The sequence below is a fragment of the Thamnophis elegans genome, chromosome 4 (assembly GCF_009769535.1).
Source record: "Thamnophis elegans isolate rThaEle1 chromosome 4, rThaEle1.pri, whole genome shotgun sequence".
NCBI lineage: Eukaryota > Metazoa > Chordata > Lepidosauria > Squamata > Colubridae > Thamnophis > Thamnophis elegans.
Genome location: NC_045544.1, coordinates 30,787,667 through 30,814,705, shown reverse-complemented (window position 1 = coordinate 30,814,705; position 27,039 = coordinate 30,787,667). Strand labels below are relative to the sequence as shown.

The 27,039-nt window shown below is 41.8% G+C and overlaps 1 protein-coding gene across 1 annotated transcript; it reads left to right on the top strand.

Moving 5' to 3' along the window:
- The first annotated feature begins 1,353 nt into the window (after positions 1-1,353).
- Positions 1,354-26,023, top strand: SNX3 (sorting nexin 3). Its single transcript, XM_032216575.1, has 4 exons — positions 1,354-1,768; positions 23,269-23,364; positions 23,743-23,867; positions 25,357-26,023. Exons 1-4 carry the CDS (start codon positions 1,607-1,609, stop codon positions 25,460-25,462), a joined length of 489 nt encoding a protein of 162 aa, XP_032072466.1. The 5' UTR covers positions 1,354-1,606; the 3' UTR covers positions 25,463-26,023.
- Positions 26,024-27,039: the final 1,016 nt, after the last annotated feature.

Below are 27,039 nucleotides of genomic sequence, written 5' to 3'. Positions count from 1 at the left end.
CCTTTTTTTTCTGAATTCTGATGACTTAACTACATTTCCTTCCTCAAAATCTGAAGGGTGCTGTATGAGCATGATGAACTTAGCGTTCTTTGAAGAGAGGTGTCATAGATGAATTGCTTCTGTGGAAGTTAATTGTCTTGATGGCAGCTGCTCAAAATCATTTTAACAGCAATCAACATATGTCACACTTCTGTTACTTTCTGTAATTTTTTTTAAAAGCCGATGGAAAAGAGCACAGTAGGAATCAATTGGCTAGATTCATATATCAATCTAAAGCACAGAATAGTACATGAAATCAGCCACTGTTTTGCAGTTGAGGAAGTACTGCACCATTCATGAACTGGGTTGTATCCAGATGAATGTCTGAATCAAAAGTAAACCCCATGACTCCAAGTAAGTGTAGAATTCTGAACTGATTCAGGCAATTATAGAGGTGGTGACAGTATCTAGTTTTTTCCAGAATCAGATATATATCATTACTCTATATTGACTGTATGTACTGCTGTTTATAGTTAGTGTATTTCAAATATGCAAGGAGTAATGTATATCTTTTGATGATCATATAAATAGGTAGCAGAATTGGATTACCACTTACATTTTCTCCATTAACCTCTTAAAAAATATTTCTAACAGAAACAGTAGGATATTGAAGAGGATATACAAAAGATAGGATTTTCTTAACTGTGGTTGCTCCTCTAAACTGGGATCTAGCATAGCTCCGGCCTCCCTACAATACACTTGGGCAGAGCTTGGGGGTTGGGGGAGCGCTGGGGGCCGTAAATCACAAACTGGAGAATTTAGCCTTGTGCCAGGCAGAATTAGACACACCTAAAACCTGTAACCCTTCTTCTGCACAGGACTAATCTCTGCTGCATTCTCTGGCGCACTTACTGAGATTGGTGGGCTGACAACCCGACGGACCTTTCCACTTTCTATCCCACGTTAATGACATTTCCATACATTTACGACTACGTCCCAGACTTTAACGTTGCTCCGATTCAAAGCATCCTAGGGACAAAAGGTGTAGAGTAGGCAGCCCACCTCCCTCGCTTCTCCCTGCGGCGCATTTCCAAGTTTAGATGAGCATTCTTCGGCTTCCGAGTCATCCTCCCTTTCTCCTCCCCCCCCCCCCCCAACGCGCGCGCCCGGGAAGATGTCTAAACCCAAGCCTTTAGGTTTCTCTTGTACTCTTGACTTTCTCTGGCCAGGACTAAGAAAGGACTTCGGGAATTATAGTTCGCGAGCGACTCTCTGGGCCTCGTCATTCAGGGAACACACACACACCCCGGGCAAACGGAAAACTACAAGTCCCAAGATGCTTTGCGTACGCGTTGGGCTGCTTCCACCACCACCACCACCACCACCCCCGTGCGCGGGCGGCGGCTGGGCCAGAGCGTGTCGCGGGGGCGTCGCGGCGGCAGGTCGCCCGTAAATAAGAAGGCGGGAGAGGGTGGGCGGTTGCGTTCCGGCGGCCGAGCGACCTCCTCTCCCTTCCCTCGGCCCTGGATCCCGCCCTGGTCTCTCTTTTGGCGGCGGCGGCGGCTTGTCTCGGCAAGGCTCCGCTACGCCCGACTGGACAGACGCCGAAGGCAGGAGGGCGAGAGAAATGGCTGAGACCGTGGCGGACACCAGGCGCCTGATAACCAAGCCGCAGAACCTCAACGACGCTTACGGGCCCCCGAGCAACTTCCTAGAGATCGACGTCAGCAACCCCCAGACGGTGGGGGTTGGGCGGGGGCGCTTTACCACCTACGAGGTCAGAGTCAAGGTGAGAGATCTCAGCGAGGCGGCTGCCTTGGAGGGCTGGAGAGAGAGGACGAGACGGGGCTGGGGTTTTTTTGTTGGTGGGGGGGGGGACTAACGTCTGGCTTTTCGAGCTGGGGTATCGATTCGGGTTTGCAAAGGGTGTAGTAGGGTCCGTTATTCTTCCCCCTCCTTGTACTGTCAATAGTACACGCCTTTCCTGGGGAATATTCCCACTGAAGGGTTCGCCTTACTCTCTTCCTCTCATTTTCCTGTCCTTCTGCCTCCCCACAAGAAGGGAGGTTAGGAGTGGTTTTTATGGGCCCAGCACTTTCAGGCAAGGTTTGTAGATAAGATGCCTCCCTCCACATCTAGGTCCCCAATGGATTGCTCTCCTATTTGCACCTTGGCATGCTTTATTGAAGCTAAAAGAGATTCCTTGTTTATTGCACACAGTTTAAGATACTTAAAGTAATACAGTCTTGAATCCTGCTTGATGAGTAGCTTTTAACTCAGTGCTTACTCTACCACGCAAAATGAATTAGATAAAGCCCATTCTTAAAGCTAAGTCAAGATCCCAGTTATTGGTGAACTTTTCAAATACTTGAAATTGTAAAAAAACAAAACCGAATAGTTCTGTGTTTGTTATCTCTTCTATCCAAAATGTAGTTTGCTTTGGCTTTGCATTTGTCTGTGCTGTAGCCATGTGCTGATCTGGCATAAGAATTATGCAAAGTAGAACCTCAGCTGATTTCTCCCACTTCTGTGTGGTTTGTACCCTTTCTGATACAATACTTCTGTGTTTAAGTTACTCTCTGTAGGAGATTATCTTTCCAGGAATTTTGAATTTGTTCTGTAAGAAAAAAAGAACAGAAAACCTATCACAAATTTACATGTCTGCATTGTAACTTTTACTCCTATTTGTATGTAACATTCTGAAATACCCATCCTGTATTAAGGAATCATGTTTATTTATTCAGAAAGAGGATACAATTGTAAATGATTTCAAATACAATTTTCTAAGAGTGAAATTGCAAATATTAGTACGTATTACAATAATACACCTTTGTACTAAAAAGGGTAATACAGACAATATTGAGTGTGGTACATTATAACTGTTTATAAAACAGTGAAAACATCCAATGCTTTAGTAACGTATTACTATTTGATGGCAGTCTTTCAATAATCTTTGTTTCACTTCACTGAATAAAATGTTTCTCTCATTCAAAAAAGAAAATATAAGAAGCTTTTCAGAAGCTAAAATCTTTCAAATTTTCCATTGGAAAAGCAGAAAGTCCCTGTGCTTCCCTTTTCCAATTTTTTTCTTGGGTTCTCAAATTTTCAGGGCCTTCAGCACTGTTGGAAAATTATCAGGCAAATTTCTGATTCTAGATCATTATATAAAAAGGAATATAAATTTCCTGGTCATTTGACAAGAAAAAAGTTATTTTGTTAGAAAAATGGCCAGTAAAATGTTCCCTGAATGCCTATAAGGAAAGTTTTATAGTGGTTTATCTGTTGTTTGACTACCTGACATCATAACTTGTCAAACTTGCCTCTGAACAGAGAAACTTAGGTTTATTTTTTCATTTCACTCTAGTGTGTCCATAGTTCCTTTTATACCACAAAAGGAAGCCTGGTCTGACTTTGTTAATGATGTGTATTGTTCTAATGACTATCTCTTCTTTGCTCAGCTGCCTGCATTTTTCTAAGTTAAAGACTAATCAAGAGAATGTATTCTGTTGCGGATACCTCACATCTTATCTCCATGATCATGAAGAGATAATTTCAAGGCTATTTGCTTTTAAAAGAGTGTCAACTCACTCTTGGTATGGAAGATTTATGTCTTCAAAGAAATTATAACAAATAAGCACCTATACTTGAATCATACAGACTGCTTCTTAAATATGTTAGTAACTTGTTTTGATAACTTGTTCTGTCCTTCACCTCCTAAAGACAAAAGCTTTAGATTATACATTTAAACAACAAATATTTTAACATGCCATATGCAGTCATGGAGATTTGTACATTTCCTTAAATATCATAAAGTAAACGTATTTTAGATGTTTGCCTTTATTGGAAGTTTGATATGAAGCAAAAATGGCTGGCATTGATCCCTGATAACATAAACTAAATCTGTTGACTGGTGTGCTTATTGTTTCCTGAAGTTAGAAAGAACTTGGAATATATCTTATCTCTGTATGTGAGTGGATAAAGAAGATTAATGTGTGTACTTAAGACATACCTGGTGGATAATACTATATCAGCTGAGATAGGGTCATCTTTGACTCTGTACAGAGTGGCACTTCCCTGGACTGAGCTGGTGTGCAGTTTGGGGGCCCTCGAGCAGTGATAACTCTGCTTGTGGGGAAGGGGCTTTGCACAGATTCATTTAGTGCGCCAATCGCACCCTTTCTTGGACCAGGAGGCCTGGCTCAGAGTCACTCGTGCCTTGGTCACTTTCTGTTTGGATTTCTGCAATGAGCTCTACATGGGGCTGCCCTTGAAGACCACTTGGGAAACTTCAACTGGTCTAGAATGCAGCAGTACACACAATAATGGGGTCCCTAGGTTTGCCCACGTAATACTCTGAAATGTGGACTGCATTGGCTTCCAGTTTTTTCCAGGTACAATTCAAGATGCTAGTCACTGGTTTTTAAAACTGTGAAGTGTTGATGTGTGGCATGTCACCTTTGACATGCATATCACAAATTCACCATCGCTGCCGTAAGGACATCTACCTAGGCTACTATGCTACTAGATCAGATAGGGTGGGCATACTTCTAGTCACCCTAAATATTGCCATCTTATGGGATCCTTATGTGGTAGCCCCTGCTCAATGGAACAGCCTTTCCCCTGAAGGTCTCTGCTTTCTTAGCTTTCTGAAAAGCACAGAAGATCTGGCTTTACTTCCAAGTGTTAGGATAAGATAAAGTGACTACATATTTAGCTTGGCACCATGTTTTTGTTTTTAACATATTTAATTTTTAGTTTTAATACATTATTTTAACTTTTGATTGAGAGCCACCCAGAGTTGGTTAAAAGAGGGACACCTATATATAGGTATTCCTCAACTTTTATTCCTCAATAGTTATGTTTAGTTTAGTGTCTGTTTAAAGTTACAACAGCTCTAAAAAAAGTGACATGATCATTTTTCACACTTATGACCATTGCAGCATCCCCATGGTCTTGTGATCAAAATTGGAGCACTTGGCAACTGGCATGTATTTGTGATATTGGCACTGTCCTGGGACATGCCATTTGCAACCTTCCCAACTGGTTTCCAACAAGCAAAGTTAATGGGGGGGGAGCCTGTTTCACTTAACAACTGAACACGATTCACTTAACAACTGAAGTGAGTTGCTTGTGGGGAAAAGTTGCACCCCATAAAAATGGGGTGCAACTCAATGGTCTTGCTTAGCAACAAAAATGTTGGGCTCAACTATCATAAGTCAAGGACTACCTATAAAGGTTTTAAATAAACAAGGATGAGGTAGTTAGAAAAACCTGTGCCTTAACAACTTGAAAGAATTTCTTTAGGCTGAGTAGGCAATATTGCAGGAGGTGGACCAAAACTATATTTTGTCTAAGACAAGCCAGCATTTTTATAACTTTACATGAGGAAATACCGAGATGGCAACTTATGATGAAGCCTTCTTGCCGTGCTTTCTTCTTAAACACTGCCACTGTGATATTTGGTTGTACTTGTTCTAGGAAAACCTTTGAGCTTAAACTACCGTATATACTCGAGTATAAGCCGACCCGAATATAAGCCGAGGCACCTAATTTTACCCCAAAAAGCTGGAAAAGTTATTGACTCAAGTATAAGCCTAGGGTGGGAAATGCAGCAGCTACGGTAAATTTCAAAAATAAAAAATCAGTGTTATTTGAAACTCAAAGTTATGTTTATTCAAGGGACCCGCTTAATTAAAGTGTTCTATAATATCAGTATGACTTATAATACTGCAAGTCTGCAATATTAAAATACTTGTATAGGGGATCCCCGGGATCCCCCGAAGAGATCAAATCACAACCAGTATGCCACCTTCTTGGTATATTGTTTTTATTTTCACTGAGTTTTTTAAAATGAGCATTATTTCATCCTTTTTTTCTTTATGTTTGATTGGTATCTGCAATTGTGTTAATTCTGTTCATACATATAATATAAATGAAAAACCCAGCTCTCTTAAAAAATATTTTAAGTTCTTTCTGGTGCTCCCTTTTAGAATTGGCCAACTAATATTTCTGTTCACCCAACTAATGTCAGGCAGAGTTAACTGAAAAAGTAATTTTTCATGAAAGGACATTTTCCTAGGATTTTAATTGTTCTTACTGTCAGATTGCTCGTTATTTCCAGCTTGAGTCTCCTTCTGACAAGTTTCCATTGCTTCTTGTCCTGTCCTCAGGTGCTATTGCTGCCGCCGCCTCCTCCTCCTCCAACAGCACCAGCACATTTGCTGCCCAGCGCTGCGGCTGAGGTGAAGCCGCCAAAGCTCCCGCTGGCGCCCCCGCAGCGTTGGGCGGATATCCGGCAGTGCTGTTGGAGGAGGAGGAGGCGAACCAGCCTGCCATCGCCGGCCACTGCCAGCCCCGCCGCTCTTCCCACCCCCTTCCACAGTCTGGACTGTGGGGCTTGGAAGGGGGTGGGAAGAGCGGCAGGGCTAGCGGTGGCTGGCGATGGCAGGCTGGAATCCCCTCTCCAAGGGATCCCCGTGCAGAAAATGCGGGGAGCAGTAGCGAAGCCCCGGGGCTTCGCTGCTCCATCCGCTGGACTGTGGGGCTTGGAAGGGGGTGGGAAGAGCGGCAGGGCTAGCGGTGGCTGGCGATGGCAGGCTGGTTCGCCTCCTCCTCCTCCAACAGGCAACAGCACTGCCGGATCCAGTTGTAGACTCGAGTATAAGCCGAGGCGGCTTTTTTCAGCCCAAAAAGTGGGCTGAAAAACTCGGCTTATACTCGAGTATATACGGTACTTCTAGTTGTGCAAATGTCTTTTTTAATAAAAAATATTAAATATGGCTGTTTTAAAGGTTGGATTTTATCTAAAAATGATATTTGTGTGTACTCCCATTTCTTCCCTTTTTGAATTTGCAGATTTTTGATATTTCCTTTGTGATATTTTCAATGTTTTGTTGATCATTGTGTAACAAAAGCAAGTGGAAAAATAGATAGAGTACAAGTGGATAAAGTCTCAACAAGAAAACATGGGATCATGTTATTTTGCAAGACTGTAAAGACTAAGAAATAGAATGTGGAAGTTCATTTCATGTAATTCAAGGGTTTTTAACATCTACCTCAACAAATGGTATGTTAAAGTCATAGATACTTTGCTGTTAAGAGTCACTGGGTATCAGAATGTATATATCCTAGTGTAATGTCAAAATAGTGATTGATTATTAGATAGTTTGGTTCTAGAGTATGAGGATCATAGTGTGTTAATTTCTACTGGACAATTTTGTTTGTTCCCAGCTTGGTTAGTATATAACTCTTCATTTACATGTTACAGTTTAGATGATGCCTCTTCTTTTTTGGAGCAAATAGCATATTTCCCATTCAGCATATATTGGCTGAATGTGAGAACTGTTCCTCCTGAATTAAATATATCCTGCACTCCTATTTTTGTTGATTTCACACATCATTTCAAGTCATAATATGACTTAGTTAAGGTTTATCACGTTGTGTAAGTCCAGCCATTATAAGGCAGGATTGTGAAGCCACCCTGATTATATTGCTATCTATGTTGCCAAGCTTCAGCATGAATGACTACTGAATTTGTTCTTCCTGGTTCTTAAGTTACCAAATGTCATTTTTTTTCTTTCTTTGATGTCATCAATGATTACAACTTGTTGGGTTACAAGTATCTCAGAATCCCAAGGCTAAAATTAATTTGTAGACTACACTTGATTTCTGAGAGCTTGGGAAGCTTTGTGAAAATAACTAGTATCAAGGGCATGAATCTGCAGATAGCTTGAGTACGTGTCTTTCACAAAAGACAAGGTCAGATATCTTTTCTTCATTTAACTAAAAGTTATCATTGAAACTTCTAATGGAACCTGCCTTTCTTAGCAAGGCTCAGATTAGATACTCAAAAGCTATTAGGTATTATATTTACCACTTCACGTATATTAACTTTAATATAAAGGAAATGGATTTATTCTTTCATGCTCAAATGTTTAAAAAAGTAGTTACCATCTTAATATGCCCTCCAAAATATCTTCATTGATAAGTTGACTTAGTACGCTATCTGAACATATATGCTCCTCTTACCCTTTTGGCTTCCTGTTTTAAGTAGTCTTGGGAAGCTAAAGAAATTAGCAGGGCACGCCACTTGTACTTTAGAATGTTTAGCTGAAATGGAGAAGAGCTGAAACAAAGTAAATAGCAGATGACAACCAAAATAATACTTCATGCATTGCTTTGGGTTCCTGTTGTGATAAAAAAGCTATGGCTTGCTTTCTAATGGAATTCTCCTTTAACAAGGTCATCATTTTTTAAAACAAATCCTTTGCTTCTATCAAGGCGGTTTCTGTTCTCTGAAAACTTTGGGGTAACTAATGGAAAACTGGTGACATTTGCTAGTTAACAGTCTTTACAGTAGTAAACAGTTACAATTCTATATATAATTATTAATACATAGAGTATGTGTACACACACACACGTTGTCTTTTAATAATTTGTAAATTTTGTGTGTTTCCTATGTTTTTCTCTTTTTCTGTTATTAGTTTAGAGCAACAATAAATAAATAAAAAAGGAAATTTTCATTTGTATTCTACTATCTCAAAATTCAAAATGGCAGAATGTTTTAGAGCATTTCAGATCTCAACAATCCATTGAAATTGGCTCTACATTCCATAGATATTGAAGGCAGGTTTTTGGAGTATAGATCATATAAAGCTGTCCCCCAGCTCTCTACAAAATATGTTTTTAAAGCCATGCAACTTTTCTAGTTTCTAGAAATGCATATATTCCTAAATGCAAATGATTACAGTCTATCTCACTCATTGGTAAAAAAAAATCAGATTACACTGCAAGTCTATATCAAAATCAAAGACAAATAATGAAGGCTACCATAGGAATGATTTGAATTACTATTTATTTAATTCCAATATCTAAACATCAATAACATTTAGTAACAAAGATTTCTAATCTTCCTTTCCAAATCACTGTTTGCAATTTACATCCAATTTCCCCATGTTGTACACATACATACATACATACATACATACATACATACATACATACATACAATCTCTCCTTTATTTGCCTATATCCATTATCATAATTTAGTTCTTTTTTAATCTTTATATGTAACCAACCTCCATTTTTGTGCTTTCCAGTTACGTAAAAACTTGGCATGGTTAGCAATCTAGGCAAAAAGAAGTTCCTTAATTCTGAGGTGATTTCATTCTATTTGAATGTGAGATCTGTTCTTAAAAGTGAATGCATTAATAGCTGAGATTTTCTTTCTTTCTTTCTGTCTGTCTTTCTTTCTTTCTTCTTTCTTTCTCTTTCTTTCTTTCTTTCTTCTTTCTTTCTTTCTTCTTCTATCCCACCTTTATTATTTTTACAAATAACTCAAGGCAGCGACCATGTCTTTCACACCTTCCTCCTCCTGTTTTCCCCACAGCACCAACCCTGTGAGGTGGGTTGGGTTGGGTTGAGAGAGAGTGACCTTAGACCAGTCACCCTCACAACTCACTTCACATATCAGGTCACCCAGCTGGCTTTCATGCTAACATGGGAGTTGAACTCACAGTCTCCTGCATCTAGCCTGGCATCTTAATCACTAGACCAATCTGGCCCAATCTGTGTACATTCATCTACTGTCATCAGTAATATTAAAAGACTAGCCTACAATTGAGAAGTTGGAAAATTAAGTTCTTCTCATCATTCTAGTTGTTAATCTCCAAATTAAGCTCTAAAGTTTGAAGCACAAACTAATAATTGAGCTCAAAGCCTGATTGGTCCAAAGACTGAGAGCAAACTCTTAAATACTGGTGCTTTCCAATCCTAGCCCAGTTTCCTCTCAGTCTTCTTGGTCCAAGCACTGTTGAGAATATTTTTAGGTAGGATTTCGATTATTGCAATCTGGTTTCTCATTGGTTTAATTGGGCTTTTAAAGTTTACTAAATTCTAAATTAGCAGCTGCGGCCCTAAGGGACAGATCTCTGCCTCGAGCAGTTGGGGAGGGCCCTGTGGGGCGTTTAGCCCCCCCCCCCCCAGGCCCGGAGCCTCAGCCCTATCCCCGGGATTGCAGCGGTGCCAGCTCCTTTTCAGCTGCTGGAACAGCAGCTTCGTTGCCTTGAACGGCTGAGAGAAGCAGCAGCGGTGCCATGAGGTGCGCACAAGCCGCTCGCAGAGCCGGTGCTTGATTCGGGCGGCTGCCGCATTTCCTTATTATTTGAGGATAGCTGCAAGTGATTCTTGGGGGAGGGACTTTCGTGCCTGGGCGCCACGTGGCCTTCCCCGACCTTGCCTATAGCGGTGTGGGCTTCTGGACACCCGGCAGAGCCACTGGAGTTTTCCATCGGCCTCTGCCATCTTCGGAAAGTTCCAGTGGCCATTTTGGTTGGCCTCCACATGCACAAGGCACGCGCTCAGGCCTATGACGACTGGGCCCAGTGCGGGGGCGTTGTTTTGCCTACTCTTCGTCTAAACCCAGCAGGCCCAGGTCCCGGCGGGGCTTACAGCGGCTTGGCATTTTCCATCGCTAGTTTTTGGACACGTGAGTAAGGGGATGGAGGAGGGTTCGGATGTTTCTCCAGGGCCAGGTGGCTGACCTGGTGAGGGGTGAGGAAGGCCAGGGGCAGGGGGTGGAATTGGGGGTTCCCCCCCTGAGATCTTTTCGCTGCCCCAGCGCCCATCTCGATCCTCCACAAGGGAGGAGGCCAGGAGGCACAAGGCTATTGAAAAAACGTTTTGCGAGAGCGAGAAACAGGCTAGGTCAGCTGGGCCTCCTTCCAGGGACAGGTCCCGGTCTCCTCTCAGGCCCCTTTCTGCCCACTCTTCACCTAGGGGTTTTAGTCCTTCTTTGGCCTCAGCCTCCCCCAACAGGCCTCGCTCCTTCTCCAGGTGGAGGAGATCTCCCTCTCCCTCACCCTTCTGGTTTCTCGGTTCTACCTGGGAGAGATTCAGCAGATCCTTTGGAGGGAGCATCCAGGGGACCCTGCTCTGTGCGTAGGTTGGTTCCTCAGAGGCCTAGTTCTTTTTATGGCGATATGGGGGATTTGGATCGCTTCCCTGAAGGGATTAAACGGCTTAGTTCTGCAGCAATCGCACGGGGCGTTGCCAAGAGGACAGAAGCTCCCACGCTTCCAGGCATGGAGGTTTGAGCGGACCCTGTACAGGGCTTCCTCTCCTTCCATGGTAGTGAAGCTTCGGTCATGGGGGAAGAGAACCTCCAGGACATGAGCTTCTCAGAAGATGAGGATGCGCCCCCCTCAGATGAACCCTCTTCTTCGGGCCTCTTTTCTCCGGTCATGTTCAAGATTCTTCTGAACAAGGCAAGGAAGACCACCAAGATGGGGACTGGGGATTCCTCGGTGCCCCTGCCTAGGGATCCTGACATGGCCAGTTTTCTGCCACCACCACGGAACAAGGAGGCAATTCCGGCTCCTCCCTTGCTTATGGAGGTCCTGACTAACAGTGGGCCCGTCCTCTAATTTCTCCACTCCTGGGAGTAATGGACCGCGCTTCTATAATGTGGAGCGGACCTTTGCCCAGGCCATTCAGTTGCCCGCCATTGACACTCCAGTGGCTGCCATCTGGTCTCCTCCTCTCCAGTGGTGTTGGGCGATGCGGCCAATAAATTGAAGCCGGAGGATAAGTGCGCTGAGCTTAAATTTTAATTGCCATTGTGTGGGCTATCAAGTCCGCGGCCTCGGCTTCCTATTTCAACCGCTCCACGGTCATGAGGCTTAAGCAGCTCCAGGAGCGCGGCTCCACCAGGATCTAATCAAGATGGCGGCCCTCCCAGTTTTCCGCTGATGCGACCCTGGACACGGTTAAGTTTACATCTAGTGCCTTGGCCACTTCAGTCATGTCTCGCCGGCTCTTATGGCTGCGCCACTGGCAGATGGATAACAAGGCCAAGTGGAATTTGGCAGCTGCTCCATTTAAGGGTCCTAATCTTTTTGGGGAGGCTCTCGACCCCATTCTGATCGAGAATAAAGACAAAAAGAAGTTCTGCCATCTAACGCTAAGAAGCCCGAGACTAGGTCTCATCCTTACCATAGGCAGTCTATAGGGCCTCTGACTATGACCATAACCAGCGTTCTCTTCTTTCCGCTCTGACAGGCAGTTTCACAGGTCGTACTTTCAGGACCAGTCCCGGCGGCCCTTCGTGGTGGGGGCAGCCATCCCTACCGCAGAAGGAAGTGACTCGAACCCGAGTCAATCCCATCAGCGGCCACCTTTCACTCTATGCAGATCAGTGGGACGAGATCACGTCGGACGTGTGGGTCTGGTCCACCATACGTCACGGTCCCAGATTAGAGTTTCTCTCCACCACCACCCGAATCTCTTCAGGTCATTCCCTCTGTCCAGAGTCTGGAGTGCCACCGCTGATGGATCAGGCTATCGCCCACCTCCTCAAGCGTTCACAAGGTTCTAGCGGTTCTGGCGGCTCATCTGCGCTCCATCCCGGTGAGACTACAATGTTATTTAGACAATGTCCTCGTTGAGGTGGGGTCTCTTCCTCAGGCTCTCTCAGACCCTTCAGTTCACCATCGGGAGTCTTCAAAATCTGGGGTTTTCTGCGAACTTCCCCAAGAGCCATCTCTTCCCTTCCACGCGCATCTTCACCTGGGGACGGACATAGACTCCGTGTCGGGAGTGGTTCGTTTGTCCCAGGATCGTCGGAGGAGTCTGCAACAACTCGCAGGCTCCATTCACGAAATTCGGTCAGTTTCGGTTCTCACACTGTCGCAGTGTTAGGCAAGATGGTCTCTTGCATAGGGATTGTTCCCGTGGGCCAGGCTCCACCTCCGGCCGCTCCAGTGGGAGCTCATCCCTTTCAGAGGGGAAGGATGAGCAACTATCTTTGGATTCTGCGCCTCCCGGCAGGGGTCCAATCCTCTCTCAAGTGGTGGCTCTCTCCGGCCATTCAGCGGGGCTGCTGCTTCTAGGAGCCGGACAGGGTGACCGTCACCACAGACATGGGTCTGTTCGGATGGGGGCCCTGGTGGGTTCCCGGTGGCTCAGGGCAGGTGGACGATCTCGGATCTCCGCCACAACATAAATTGGTTGGAGCTGAAGGCAGCTCGCCTGGCCCTTCTGCACTTTCGGACCTCCGTGGAGGGACGTCACGTGCGTCTCCTGATGAACAATGTGGCCACCAAGGCCCACATAAATCGTCAGGGGGAGGACTCACTCTCTGGCTCTGTGGCTGGAGGCTCTGAGGCTAGGACTCTGGGAGGAGAGGCACCTGTTGTCCTTGGTGTCGAAGCACATCTCCAGTCTTTCCAACCACTAGGCGGACTAGCTGAGTCAGGCGACTCTGGACAATGGCGATGTGGCAACTCCACCCGTCGTTGTTTCTGAGGATCTATTGGCGGTTTGGCACTCCGCTGGTGGATCTTCACCTCACTGACGAACTCGCAGCTCCCGTGGTTCTTTACCCGTTTTCAGTCCTGGTCTGCGGAGGGCACGGACGCTCTCCGGAGCAGGTGGCCCCTGGGTCTTCTTTATGCTTTTCCTCCCATTCTCTCATTCCGGGGACCCTCAGGAAGGTGGTGGTAGAAGGGGCGTAGTCATAGTCGTGGCCCCTTATTGGCCCAGGAGGCCCTGGTTCGCGGACCTTGTCCAGTTGTCGGGGCTCCTCCGTGGAGGATTCCACGGGAGGAGGTGGTCTTGCGGCAGGGAGTCCTGGTCCACCCGGAGCCTCAATGGCTCCATCTGACCGCCTGGCTCTTGAATGACGGCTTCTGAGGGGGGGCTAATCTGTCCTTCGGGGTCATTCGTACCATCGAGGCGTCAAGGCATCCGTCGACGACCCGCATCTATAACTCCACCTGGGCAGTTTTTGTCCGGTGGTGTTCTCCTCTTGGCATTTCCCGACAGGGCCACTATTCCCAACCTCCTGGACTTGTTTGTTTTGTTCCAGTGCGTCCAGCCATTGTGGAGGCCTATGGGGCGGCTGGTCGCTCGATTCTGTCTGGGATTATGGCCCATTCGACTAGAAGTGCTGCGACCATGGCAGTGTGGGCCACAAGGGCCCCCTTTGAGGACATTTGTCGGGCAGCTGCTTGGGCTTCCCCGACTCCCTTCATCCGGCATTATCGGCTGGATGCCTTCGCTTCGGCGGACCCGTCCTTTGGTCGGAGGGTCTTGCAGAGAGTGACGGCTGATGCTCCCCTTGGGCCTTAGTGATTACCTTGTTCTCCCTCCCTGGGACTAAAGCTTGGGTATGTCCGACACGTGACCACTCCCTCTCTTCCACTGGAAAAAGAACGTTGGTCTTACCTGAACGTGTCTTTTAAGGGGAAGAGAGGGAGTGGTCACCATCCGCCCGAGGGTTTTTCCTTTGGGGCCAAGGGGAGGGCCCGGGTGGTTCCCAGGGGAGTTGTTGTTGTTGTTTTGTGGTTTCAGTTCTACTGTTCGCTTTCGAGGAAATTCGGCTAGGATTGGAAAGCACCAGTATTTAAGAGTTTGCTCTCAGTCTTTGGACCAATCAGACTTTGAGACCACTCGCTCTCGTGACCACTCCCTCTCTTCCCCTTAAAAGACACGTTCAGGTAAGACCAACGTTCTTTCTCCTACAAAAAAGGGGGGTGGGGGAGAAGATGGCTTTTATTAACTGATTTGATTGCTACGTACACTCTCCTGCTTGGAATTAGTCTCATTTGGAACCTTCTTCAGTTGGTGATGGAAAGGAGAAATACGATTAGATAGTAAGAGGGTATTTCTGGCCATGTACAGTTAGATCAGGAATGGGAAACAGAATCCAACTGGACTAAAATGATGGAGAACCGAAATATAGAACCAAGCAAATGCAGCGCCAAAATGTTGGCGGCGTTTTTACGTATATCCAGATGAGGTGGGTATACTCAGTAGCTCCTGGGTAAGAAAAATAGAGGCTAGCTTTTAACATCTATTCATATGGCCAACTCCTAATGAAATCATACCTTAAAGGAGAAGACTAAATCATATAGTAGTAGAAACTTATGGTGTGTATAATTGAAATCTAATCCGGAGGAAATGGTTATTGGATTTGGGAATTGGAGAAATACTGTATGCTACATGAAATAGTGCTCTTACAGAGAGGATAATCACATATCTTTCTTCTGAACTACAGGAAAAAGTATACCTAACAATTGAGGCCACTGGGTAGCTAGGCTTAGATTTTCCTTGCATGAAGATAGTCTGGTTTCAGTTACCCATGTCCTGATAAATGCTCTATTGAATTACTGCAGTTCCCTCTATATTGAAGATGTTCTGGAAACAGCAACAAAGTAGGGAAATTAATTTGATTCATCTAGCAACCATAAAATACTGTATTTGCTGCTTGTAAATTCCTATACCCAAATCAGAATGTTGATATTAATGTACAGATATTCGACTAACCTAAACCCCAACATGGATTTATGATGATCAAGCCATGTCAGTCTAATTTGATCTCCTTTTTAGATGGAGTTATTAGCCTGGTTGGTCAGGAAAATGCTGTGGACAGTGTCTCACACAGTGTCCTTATTAGCAAAATGATCAAATATGGATTTGACAGCTTAACCATTGGATGGATCCACTGTTAGGTCAAATATCATATTAAAGGATAGTTATAAATGGCATCAAATCTACTTGGAAAAACATCCCAAATGAAGTGAACATCACAAGGATCTGTTCAGAACCCAGCAGTTCTGTTCAACATATTTATAAATAATATTGATGAGGGAATGCCAATCAGATTTGCAAATGATCAAAGCTAAGTGTGGTGGATGAAAGAGAAAAAATAATAAAGAGCTAAACAAGCTTGAACAATAGGTGAAAACAAATAGAATTAAATGTAACACAGAAATATGAAAAGTCATGAATCTAGGCAAAAAAATTTCTTTCCATCCATCCATATTTGATAGCGTGGTTCTTGCTGTCACTATCTGATTATGGCATTCCCTCCTGGGGAAAGGTTGCTTAGTCCATAAAATGTGGTTAGGCAACTATTAAGAAACGTGCCTGTTCATGCAGACTCTTGGGATTGCTTTGGGAATTAAGAATCTTCGGTGCTTGTTTCTACAAATGGTTATACTGTGACTAACTTACTTTCTCATTCCATCCTTTGTATCACTCTTGTTTCTTGAAAAGGACAGAATTAATAAAAATGCTTAAGGCGTTTTTGTCTCTTCTCATACTTAAAATAAACACTGAAGATCCAATTTCATTTCTTCAGAAAATTGCTGACGTTTGTAGTGTATCCCAATAGTATTAACCAAAAGGAATTAACCAGCAGGAGGCAGTAAAAGAACATTAATATACCTGCTTGTAATGTGTCTCTGTAGTGTTTCCCCAAATGTGCTGTTTTGATTGTTCTATATATTTTCCCTAATAGCATGACTTTACAAGGTTCTTGGGGTATTTTGTGAGTTATTAGGAGTATCTACTTTCTGCTGGCAGTTGAGTTGCCAATAGAATTTACCATAGTCTATTCTTCAAATTGGTGCTATGGTAACAATGTCTTTGTTCAGCGAGACTTATTGGGGGAACGGGGAGGGGGGGTTACTTGCAGGTGTGCTATAGTCTTCAAGAAATTGCCCAAAAGGAGAACAGTTTTTCTGTAAAGTAAAATGAGAAGTCTACACAATGCAAGTGGCATATCAGATTCTTTTCTTTGGTACATCAGCCTGAGTGCTATATAGATCACTATAATTTTCTTGACTCTGGACCTTTTCCCATTCTGCTTTTGTAAATCAGTATCTTAATTGACAATCCCATCATCTTCCTGGTTCATTGGTGTTTGGGCCTCTTGTCAAAACATTGCATTTTGGGTTATGTTACTTGTGGAGTCCCTCAAAAAGTCAGGTGCTTATGTGATTGATTTAAAAATAAACTTAGGGAGATTCAGATAATTAAATTAAGTATGAAAGAAACACATTCCTAGGGATTCTCTGGGTGTTATGCATTAACATTTTTCTTGTGTTTTCCAGTCCAGAGTTCAAGGTTTAATTTTGTGGGAGTACTTTTAACAAATGGATATATCCCAGCTTTTTATTAACAACTTGCATAATAACTCTGGTGGCCATCTAAGGAAGAAGAGGTCATTGGAGGAAAGGTTTGTGCCATCTTTCAGAGATGATCTTGGCTCTGGTCAAGGAGCTGATTGACAGAAGAATGATAGATTGTTCTGCCAGTCTACTTACTAGGTTATTTTGTTATTTGACGAAAGAACCAGCTGCCTATGTTCCTATGTCAAGGATGGGATTTTCTGTTGTGTGGCCAGCAGGAGTCAATCTTTTTACAGATTGTGTATGTTTGTGGGCTCATTTTAGAAGGCTAATAGATGTTTTGTGTGGATGGAAAACAGACTGGCAAACTGCATAGTTTATTTGGTTCTAGGAGATCCTTCAGTCAAGCTCTTGAAAGAAAGTAGCCAGGCCACAGTGATAGGCGCACAAGGCAGCTTGTTTTGGCACTGGCAGCTGAGCCAGTCACATCCATTGCCATTCGCAGCAACATGAAAATGAAGGGAAGAAACAATAATATAACAGCTAACTGGTTCCTTTTCGAAAAATACTTAGAAGTATATAATATTTAAGTTTTTAAACTTTCTGGCCTGTTCTCTCCATGTTGGTCACTGAAATAAAGAATTTCAAAATTCAATCCAGCTTTTGAAAAACTACCTCCTCATTTGGAGACGTAAATTGGGTGATACTGTACATAGTATCTAGTGGAACAATTTGCCTCCAGAAATTGTAAATGCTCCAACACTGGAATTTTTTAAGAAGAGACCATTTGTCTGAAATGGCATTGGGCAGCGATGGTGAATCTTTTTTGGCTCACATGCCATAAGGGGGGAGCACAGGGGGGGGTCGTGCAAGGGCTTGCTGCACCCATAATGCAATGTGCGATCCCCCCAGTGCGCATGCGGCATGAGAGGTGCTCCCACCCACTTTTTTCGCCCTCCCCAGGCTCCAGAGGCTTTATAGGAGTCTGGGGAGGACGAGAACAGCCTCTCCCCCCGGAGGCCCTCCGGAGGCTTCAGGGAAGCCTCCAGAGGACTAAAAAGGACCCTATAAGCAAACCGGAAATCCGTTCCTGAACTTCCGGTTTGCCCATAGGGCCTGTTTTTTATGCCCCAGAGGCTTCAGGGAAGCTCCTGAAGCCTCCGGAGGGCCTCTGGGGGGGGGAGCCTCTTTTCGCCCTCCCCAGGCTCCTATAAATCCCTGGAGCCTTGGGGGGGGGGGCGAAAAATGTCTTTAAAAAAAGGCTGAACTCAGCTGGCCAGCACATGCATACGCGCTGGCCAGCTGACAGGGCAACGCTTCACGTGCCTTGACAAATGGCTCCAGGTGCCACCTGTGGCATGCATGCCATAGATTTGCCATCCCAGGTATAGGGTTTCCTGCCTAAGCAGGGGATTGGGCTAGAAGACTTCCATGGTCCCTTCCAACTATTCTATTCTATTCCATTCCATTCCATTTCACTGCATTCCATTCTATCTTGAGAAATGCCATGGAAAAAAATTGAGTGTAGATAAGCATTTGACCCTTTCATTTTAAAAAGTTATGTTAAAGGGTTTAAACTACTTTTAAAATAGTAGGCAAATCCTCAAAGTATTTCTTGGCACTTTATCTGTATTAAACACATGTTATTGGATATTTACCATTGCTGGATCTGGAGTTTTAGATTCTAGATCTTTTTGAAGATCTAGAACTGAGATTCCTCTCAGTAACCTGTTTTTTATAGGAAACAAAGAAAGCGATGGAGCCAAATATAGTTACTGGAATAACAAATTCAAAATTCAATTCTTATAAACCAGTGGACATTTTATATGTACTCTGATTTCTTTTGGAGCATTTTATCATTATGATAAGAACATCCTTAAAATGTAATTTATCAGCAGATCTCGATATGGTGTAATACGGTTACCAAATTCATCTAGTTCTTTAGTACCTCTGAAAACATATTCCATTAATATCATGATTGAATGTATCCTTTTGACGTCTTTTATCATTAGATCATGAAACTGAAAGTGTACTAAGAACCAGAAATGCAGGCCTCAAAGGACGGAAATGTATTCTGTTTGCTTGTTCATTTACTTTCCTTCCTTTCTCCTATGTAGATGTTTGGAATTACGCCAAATTATGTTGGATTTTTTAAAAGTGTAGTCTCTGTCAAATTTCACCCTTTAAGGGTTGTCTTGTCCACATTTTTTTTTGCATTCATATTCAGGCTGCTGATCTAAACTAATTCTATCCCTCTAAATCCTCTATTCATTTATCATTTTATTTTGATAGTACTGATGGAGAATAAGCACGTAGAAACATAGTAATCCCTAATAGTAATGGTCAAAAAGTCTCAGAATATAACTTGTCTCTTAGTGATTTCATAAATGAAATGTACAGATATAGTACCAGAGGTGGGTTGCAAATCCTGGTGCTACTGGTTTGCTTGCGCGTGTGCGCGACACTTCTGTGCATGCACAGAAGCATTCAGGAGGTAAGGGTGGACAGAGCCTCCTGCCGCCGCCACTACTGGTTCACCTGATCCAGGCCAAACTGGGAGTGTACATATCAGAGGTGGGTTACCTCTGATATGTACACGGCAAATGTATATGCTGTGTACTATTGTTATCAAACAATTCCTAAAATATCCACTGCAATATTTTTGAGCCAAATTCAATTTTGTAAAACAATTATATTTTAAAATCTGCTTTAAAATTTTAAAAACAAAAAATAGAAATATTTGAAGAGAGTATTAAACAAAATCATAGTTGATTCTTAGCCTCACTATCATTTGATTAGTTCCTTAGTGCAAGAACTGCTATATCTTACTGTTATTTTGATTATGATTATTCTGGGAAATAGGACTAATAATAGGACTCCTAGGTGCCATCACAATTGCCACTGAATTATTAGTAAAGTAGAAAATGCGGAAGATAAATTAATTCAGAGTATAACCTTTGTCTGGTTCTATTGACTATGTCTTATGGTCTTAAGCATGTTATTCGAAAATTAAATGCAGTATTCCCCTTCAGAAAAAGCTCAAAGTCCTATTATATAGGCTCCAAAAATAAACAGAATTTAGTCATGCAAACAGAGCATAACCCTGTATAAAGTAGGATATTTATATACCCTTTAAGGTTCCTGTCAACCATGTAAGCAACACCATTTGACAGATATTTGATGGTATCTATCTATCAGACTCCTGAATTCTACCATTTTAACTGCTCGGTTCTATATTTCCACTTCCTATGGTTTTCACATTGGATTTTAAAATGCTATAAAAATTATTATTGGATTAATACAATTCATCTTAATTCCCTTTCTCCCCAATAATACTGAATGAGGGCTCCAATAAAGCAGTATTAGATGCAAAACAAAGATAATTAAAGACCTAATTGAGAAATATAATTAAAACAAATTCTACTGGTTCTATAATAAACTAGTAATAAGTTTAGATTAATTTACAGTGTGGTAGACATAAGTTTAAAATGTTAAGTCCCTCTCACTTTCCCTCTCCCTCCCTCTGTCCCCTCTCCCTTTAGAGTTCAGAGACTTTCACACCTTTGCCTCTCCAAGAAACTAATGTGAAGCAGCTTGTATTTCAGAAGTAAATTATTTTGAAATAGCAAAAAAGTCAGATGCAGTAGAGAATAATTGTGATTGTTTTGGGAGTTCAAGAAAAAAGGAGAGGTGCAAGTTCCAATTCCATTTTTCTTTAGCATTATACCATTAAGCCTTTATATCTTGCTTAGAGATTAACTTTTATATGCTTCCGCACCAAGAAATAAGAATTTCTGAGGCGCTCCTTTCAGGGTTTAATCTTAACTTGCTGAATAAAAGAGCAGTTAACAAGAAGGATTAGGTAACCCGAGCAAATGGAATGTTAAAGGTAAAATCTCACCTGCAGAAAACATAAAACTGTACAGGCTTTACACACCTATAATGACTTATTTTGGAGAGCTGAACTCTGTTAATAAGCCAAAAGGTGAAATCAGAGCGCAGTAATCCATTGTTTTTCATTTCTGGGAATCTTTCCCTTGAGCTCCAAAGGAACTGTATAGTGGTGTTTCCTAACTGGGGTGAAAGTAGTTTCACAAAAGCAAGTATGACTTTTACTATAAAGGAACTTCTTAAGGTTCTATTTCTTGTAAAGCATGAGTACAATAAATTGTGTTGTACTCAGCTGGGAAAATGCAGCTGCCTTCCAAACTTGCCTTGGGTTTCAACTTTCATGCCTTGTACATACAGATGTTTCTGTATATGATAACATGGGCTTTTCTCCTGAAACATTGCTTAGCAGACTTTTTTATGATAAGCCTTCTCATTAGCCATACATTTGGCTGGAGGTAGAAAATTAGAAAGTATTTTAATTCATTTTCATACATTTCCATTGTTCTAGGTAGCAAGTATATATATATAGTACTGTTTTTTCAGCTTTAATGTTGAGCACATGTATGATTGATGGATCTTTAAACTCCTTTTTGGATTTCTTGAGTAACTTGAAAGGGTTTTTCATTTTAAATCTAAACACGCTGTGTAATTTTGGTCAAAAAATCACCGGAAGCAGGGATTTGAATGCAGCTCTCTGTTAACATTCTAGAGAAAATTGGCTAAGTGGTAAAATACTCTTATTAGCTTCTACTACAAGAGAAGCTGATAATCCATCCTTGTGCCATCTTTGTCCCAGCATTCGAGGAAATGGAGGCCTCTCAGCCAAAGGAATGTGAAGAATTAGTTATATCTTTTCAAATTTGGCTATTCATCAGGTTTACCGTATTTTTCAGAGTATAAGATGCATTTTTCCCTCAAAAAAGAGGGTGAAAATCTGCGTGCATCTTATACACTGAATACAGCATTTTTGGCCTACCGAAACCCTGCCCCCTTTGCAAAAATGGACATGCAGAGGGCTTGGGAGGCTTGCAAAGTGCTCCTGAGGGCTGGAGAGGGCTGTTTTTGCCCCCCCCCCAGGACCACTCTACAAGCCTTCCAAAGCTCTGCATGTCCCCACCTCTTTTTTTTTTTTTTTTTTTTGCAAAAAACGAGGCATGCAGGGGGTTTGGGAGGCCTGCAGAGTTTAAAAACTTTTTTTTTAAATGTACCTTTTCAAAATCATGGTGCGTCTTATAGTCGGAAAAATGTAGTATATCTTACCTTTTATACAGGAACTCAAGACAACATAGATAATACTTCCTCCTCCTATTTCCCCCACACACACTGTGTAACTTGTAGTTGCCCAATGAACTTCCGAGGCTGAAGTTGACCTGGAATTTGCATCTCCCTGCTCCTGGTCCAACACCAGTCTTCACAATCTTGTACATAATGCTATAAAATTGGATTAAAACAATGTAACTTTGGCAATGTTCCTGAACCCTTGGGTAGTTTTGAGTACTGTATTGACTCTTAATCCCTATGAAGTCTGGTAAGCATGATGGCTTTCTATCGGATTGATTTCAGAAGATAGTACTGACAATCTGTTGCCCTACCCTAGAGTCATTGTCATGTAGGGTGCTTGAAGATTCCATCTTGTCTTCTATATTTTTAATATCCACACGGGAAAGCTACTTGAATATTTGAGCTGTTATTTCAATAATGCAGATAATATCTTTCCTGAATATACTGTTGAACATTAATGTCAGAGCAAGCAACCAGGAACTTATTCCAAGTAAAGCAGAGTTTTTGAGAGTAGGAAAATAAATTTGGGACAGCTGATCCTAGGAAGACATGCTTTCTTCTTAAGGGGCCAAATAAACAGAGTGGACAGCATAAAGTCTTAAACATTTGGAAGACCTGAATCGCAAGAACTGTTACCATTCAACATTAACTTTACTGACCACAATGAACAGGAGCTGAAATTCATAGCATGGATGGCCACTTCTATCCTAAATGCTTGCCTTCATTTCTTGGTCCTTCAATTAAACTAACATTTTATTAGGATCATTGTATAAAATGTGATGGTATCTTTGTGCTTTTTAGTCTTATTTGTTGCACAACTCCTTGGAAGGATATGCTCCAAAATGTTTTGAATGCCTAGGAAAGATGGACTGTCTTATATTTGATGGACAGCCATTAAAAGAATACTCTATCGCCATTCTAGATCCACACAACTGCATTAATTTATTACTTTCAGTTTGCTCATCTAACCTGAGGAATCCATTTGAAGTGTAATATCTGGATAAACATCCGTTGTTTTATCATTGCTAAGCCCTCAGATGACATAGCTGAATGATTCTGAACAAATCATTTGGCAACTTGACAAAGTGTGGGCTTCAACAATCTGGATTCTCCAACCAGCATTCTAGAAGTTGAAGTCCACATGCTTCTTAAAGTGGCTAACTGAGTCAAGTGAATGGAGAGTGATGGGTCTTCTTTCTTTCAGACAAATCTTCCGATCTTCAAATTGAAGGAGTCTTGCGTCAGGAGACGATACAGTGATTTTGAATGGCTTCGAAGTGAGCTAGAAAGAGAAAGTAAGGTGAGGCAACAAAGTTTTCTTGATGCTTGATGCTAATTTAGCAGTGCAAACTTTTGCACTGTGAATTTCCATGCTTTGATGGCAGGGAGGATTGCCAACTTATTCTGGTGTTTCGTTATAATTAGAGCACGTACACTATAAGCCATCTTGCCTCCTAACAGCTGTGTTTAAGCTTGGAACATTATGTATTTTCACCCTAAATCATCTTGGTGCCACATTCCTAAGGAAGGGAATGAATCTGAATTTTTTCTACAGTGCTTAGAGAATTTTCAGAGCTCTTTGTGCAGCAGCGATAATGATGGTGGTAATGGTAATGTTGACGATGCTTTAATTTTTAGCATAACAGAGTTAGAATTGAAAATGCCAACTGTTTTTTAGGTGGTTGTACCTCCTTTACCCGGAAAAGCCTTTCTTCGCCAATTGCCTTTCAGAGGAGATGATGGGATATTTGATGATTCTTTTATAGAAGAGAGGAAGCTGGGGCTTGAACAATTCATAAACAAGTAAGTGGGATATTCTATTTCTTCTGTTGCACAGAAACTTCAGTAATGAACAATATGCTGGTGCACCGGACTGAGTTCCTAGCAATGGTGTTAACAACCCTGTAGATTATATGTTACACCTACTGACATCTAACAGTGACCTGTTAAGTCTTTTCAAGACCAGTGGAGCTTGTGCTAATATAAAGAAAAGCTCAGTTTACATTATTAAAGACTTCTGAACCACTTTCCAGGTTGAACTGCGAAGCAGTTTCAATATCCAAGCTGAACAGTAGGCAGCCACTTAACATGCTTGCTGCAAAAATTGAAGAATTTGTAGTGACCTGGGTTTGTTTCTTAATGTATGCAAATTGCTTAGATTGCAGCATGTAAAGATAGCATCATACAAATAAGGCTGGGGGAGATAAGTGTGCTCATCATCGAACAAAGAATTTGGTTATAATTTCTGACTGAAAGTATGATCCCCAGTACAGATTTGTATGTTTGAATCTAGAGGATATTAAAGATACATGTGTACTAATTTGGCCTTCAGAAAAGATCCCTATAAAACTTCTAACTTGGAAATGAGATGGTGTATGCTGTGCATTTATCAAGAACCTCTTTTTCCTACTGCCTGTAATTAAACAGCAACATTTTTGCTTTGGCAGTTCATTGCTGAAGGAAATCATTCTTGCTGCAGCCAAATTCTCTTTGATAAACCTAGACAATAATATTGGTTAAATAAGCCATGGTTGCCCCATAGTACCTCACCCTATTTGATATTGCAATCTCAGAAATTTATTCTTAGTGCCTTATGTGAATTCAAAAGAGGCAAACCTCTATTAGATATGATAGCTTAAAAGCTGCCAAGGGAGTGTAGTGCAATTTTGCAGAATTATGAACAAGGCACTTCATCAAAATCAGTATTTTTAAATACACTGGAATTTGGGGAGGGTGTTAAATTGACTTTTACTGGACTTATGTTCTGTTTTCTGTTTATCCCATCACATATAGGTCAGTGGGCCTGTTCACTGGTACTTTGTAGGAAATTTCACCTCCTTAATTAAGATAGGAGACTGCATGGTGGCTCAGTCGTTAAGACACTGGGCTTGTCAGCTGGAAAGCCAGCAGCCCAGGTTCAAGACCTGAGAGCCACATGATGGGGTGAGTTCCCGTCCTTACTCCAGCTCTTGCCAACCTAGCAGTTTGAAAGCATGCAAATACATGTAGATAAATAGATGCAGGTGGGAAGGTAACAGCATTCCATGATATTATGCTGGCCACATAACCACGGAAATGTCTTCAGAAGCATTAACTCAATGGCCTTGAAACGAAGATTAGCACACACCCCTGTAGTCGGTAACAAGTAAAAATCTTACCTAATTAAGATAGAGAACTAGAATGCAAAATTTTAGGCTTTTAAAAAAATGCTTAGAAGCCAATTGCTGACAAAGTAAAAGTATGTTGGGATTATTATTACAGGAAGACTAACCTTTTAATTTTTAATTTTCAGAGTTGCAGGTCATCCTTTGGCTCAGAATGAACGTTGTCTTCATATGTTCTTGCAAGATGAAATAATAGATAAAACCTACACACCATCGAAAATAAGACATGCTTGAATGCTGCACAACACTTTAACCGGCGTAAATGTTAGTGATTAACTTACATGGTCCAAGATTTGTAGTTAAGGTTTTAGCATGCTCCAGACCAATTGGCACAAGAAACCTTTGGTATATTAATGGCACTACTTGGTCTTTGCATTCATTTTATGGCATTAAAGAAATTTAGGTAAATCTGCTGTCAGATGTTTAATTAAATGGCTTTTAAAAATCTAAATACTTTGAACCTCTTTTCTTCCTTTGCAGTGACCTTGTGGGGATTACTGACTTGGCCTTACTTGAACTTGCACTGTTCTGGTGTTGCACGTTCACTTTTATTTGATTAAAACACTAGAATATTTCTGTAAAATAAGTATTGCACCTACATTTTGGTGACTAACGTTTCATTATCCCCTTGTGTAAAATAAGCACTTCTGAGGTTGTATCCTTAAGTGGCAAAACAAATACCTTTGTACTGAGAAGCAATGAGGAAACTATCTTTATATTGTGTAAAAAGAAATCAAGATTTGTATACTAAGATCATTTGTCTAAAGTTGTTTTGAAATAAAAAAGTGAAATGCATTTAGTATGCCTTTACTGCTGTGATGATGGGGAGGCAATTGGGCTGGATCACCCCAAATGTACATTCCATTGTATATACTGGAAGTTTGATGCATCTTCCATCTGTTTATATGAGCTGTTTTAATATTACATTGCTTCATTCAGTGAAGCTATAATCCCATGGGTCTTCTCACTTTGGTGCAAATTTACAGTCAAATAGATCCTTAAGTTAACTTGGATAGGATGGGCTGTTCTACATTGATATTCAGACTTTTGGAGTTCCCTGCTTAACATTTCTTTTGGTAAGGTTTCTAAAGGGAGCAATATTGTTGGTGAACCTGCCATTTATTAGATTTTGAGTCAAGAGTGCAGTTCTTGTTTTTATTCAAGAGAGCAACATTCACAGTAAACTAAAGTTAATATGTTATAACTCAGAGAAGCACAATTGATGTCAGGATTTGAAATTCTAAATGCTGTTTCTAGTAAAGACAGAATCAGGTCCAGTAAAAGATAGAAACAGTATATCAGGGTTTTTTTCCAGTGAGGGATTGTAGGGTTAGATTAATCGATTGCTGCTTTCAATACAGATGTTAATGTCACAAAAGTGGCAAAATCAGGGATACACAATTTCCAACAGTTGAAGAGTTAGACCAGGCTTTGCACAAGGTGTTAAGTGCCACATTCTATAGCTGCAAGAGGTGCTTCAGAAATGCTTCAGAGGGATTTCTGAAATGTTTTGAGGTGAAATTGGGTCCTTAAACATCTGCAAAAGAGGGGCAAATATTTGGCCACACTCAGCAATGTAGGGAGGGAGACTTTTGGGGCATAAATGGGATTCTGACAAATCTTTGATCTTTGGAGTTTGCTGTCATACCTAACTAAGCTCAGGTACTTTGAAAGTGTGAATATTTGGTTACAGAAACTTCACCATTGTGGGACTCCAATATTATGGCCCTGATCCATTTCAGGGACTACATTGATTTCTGAGAACAATTTCTTCTGCCAGCTAGGATTTAACTGAATGTACTCTTTGTAGT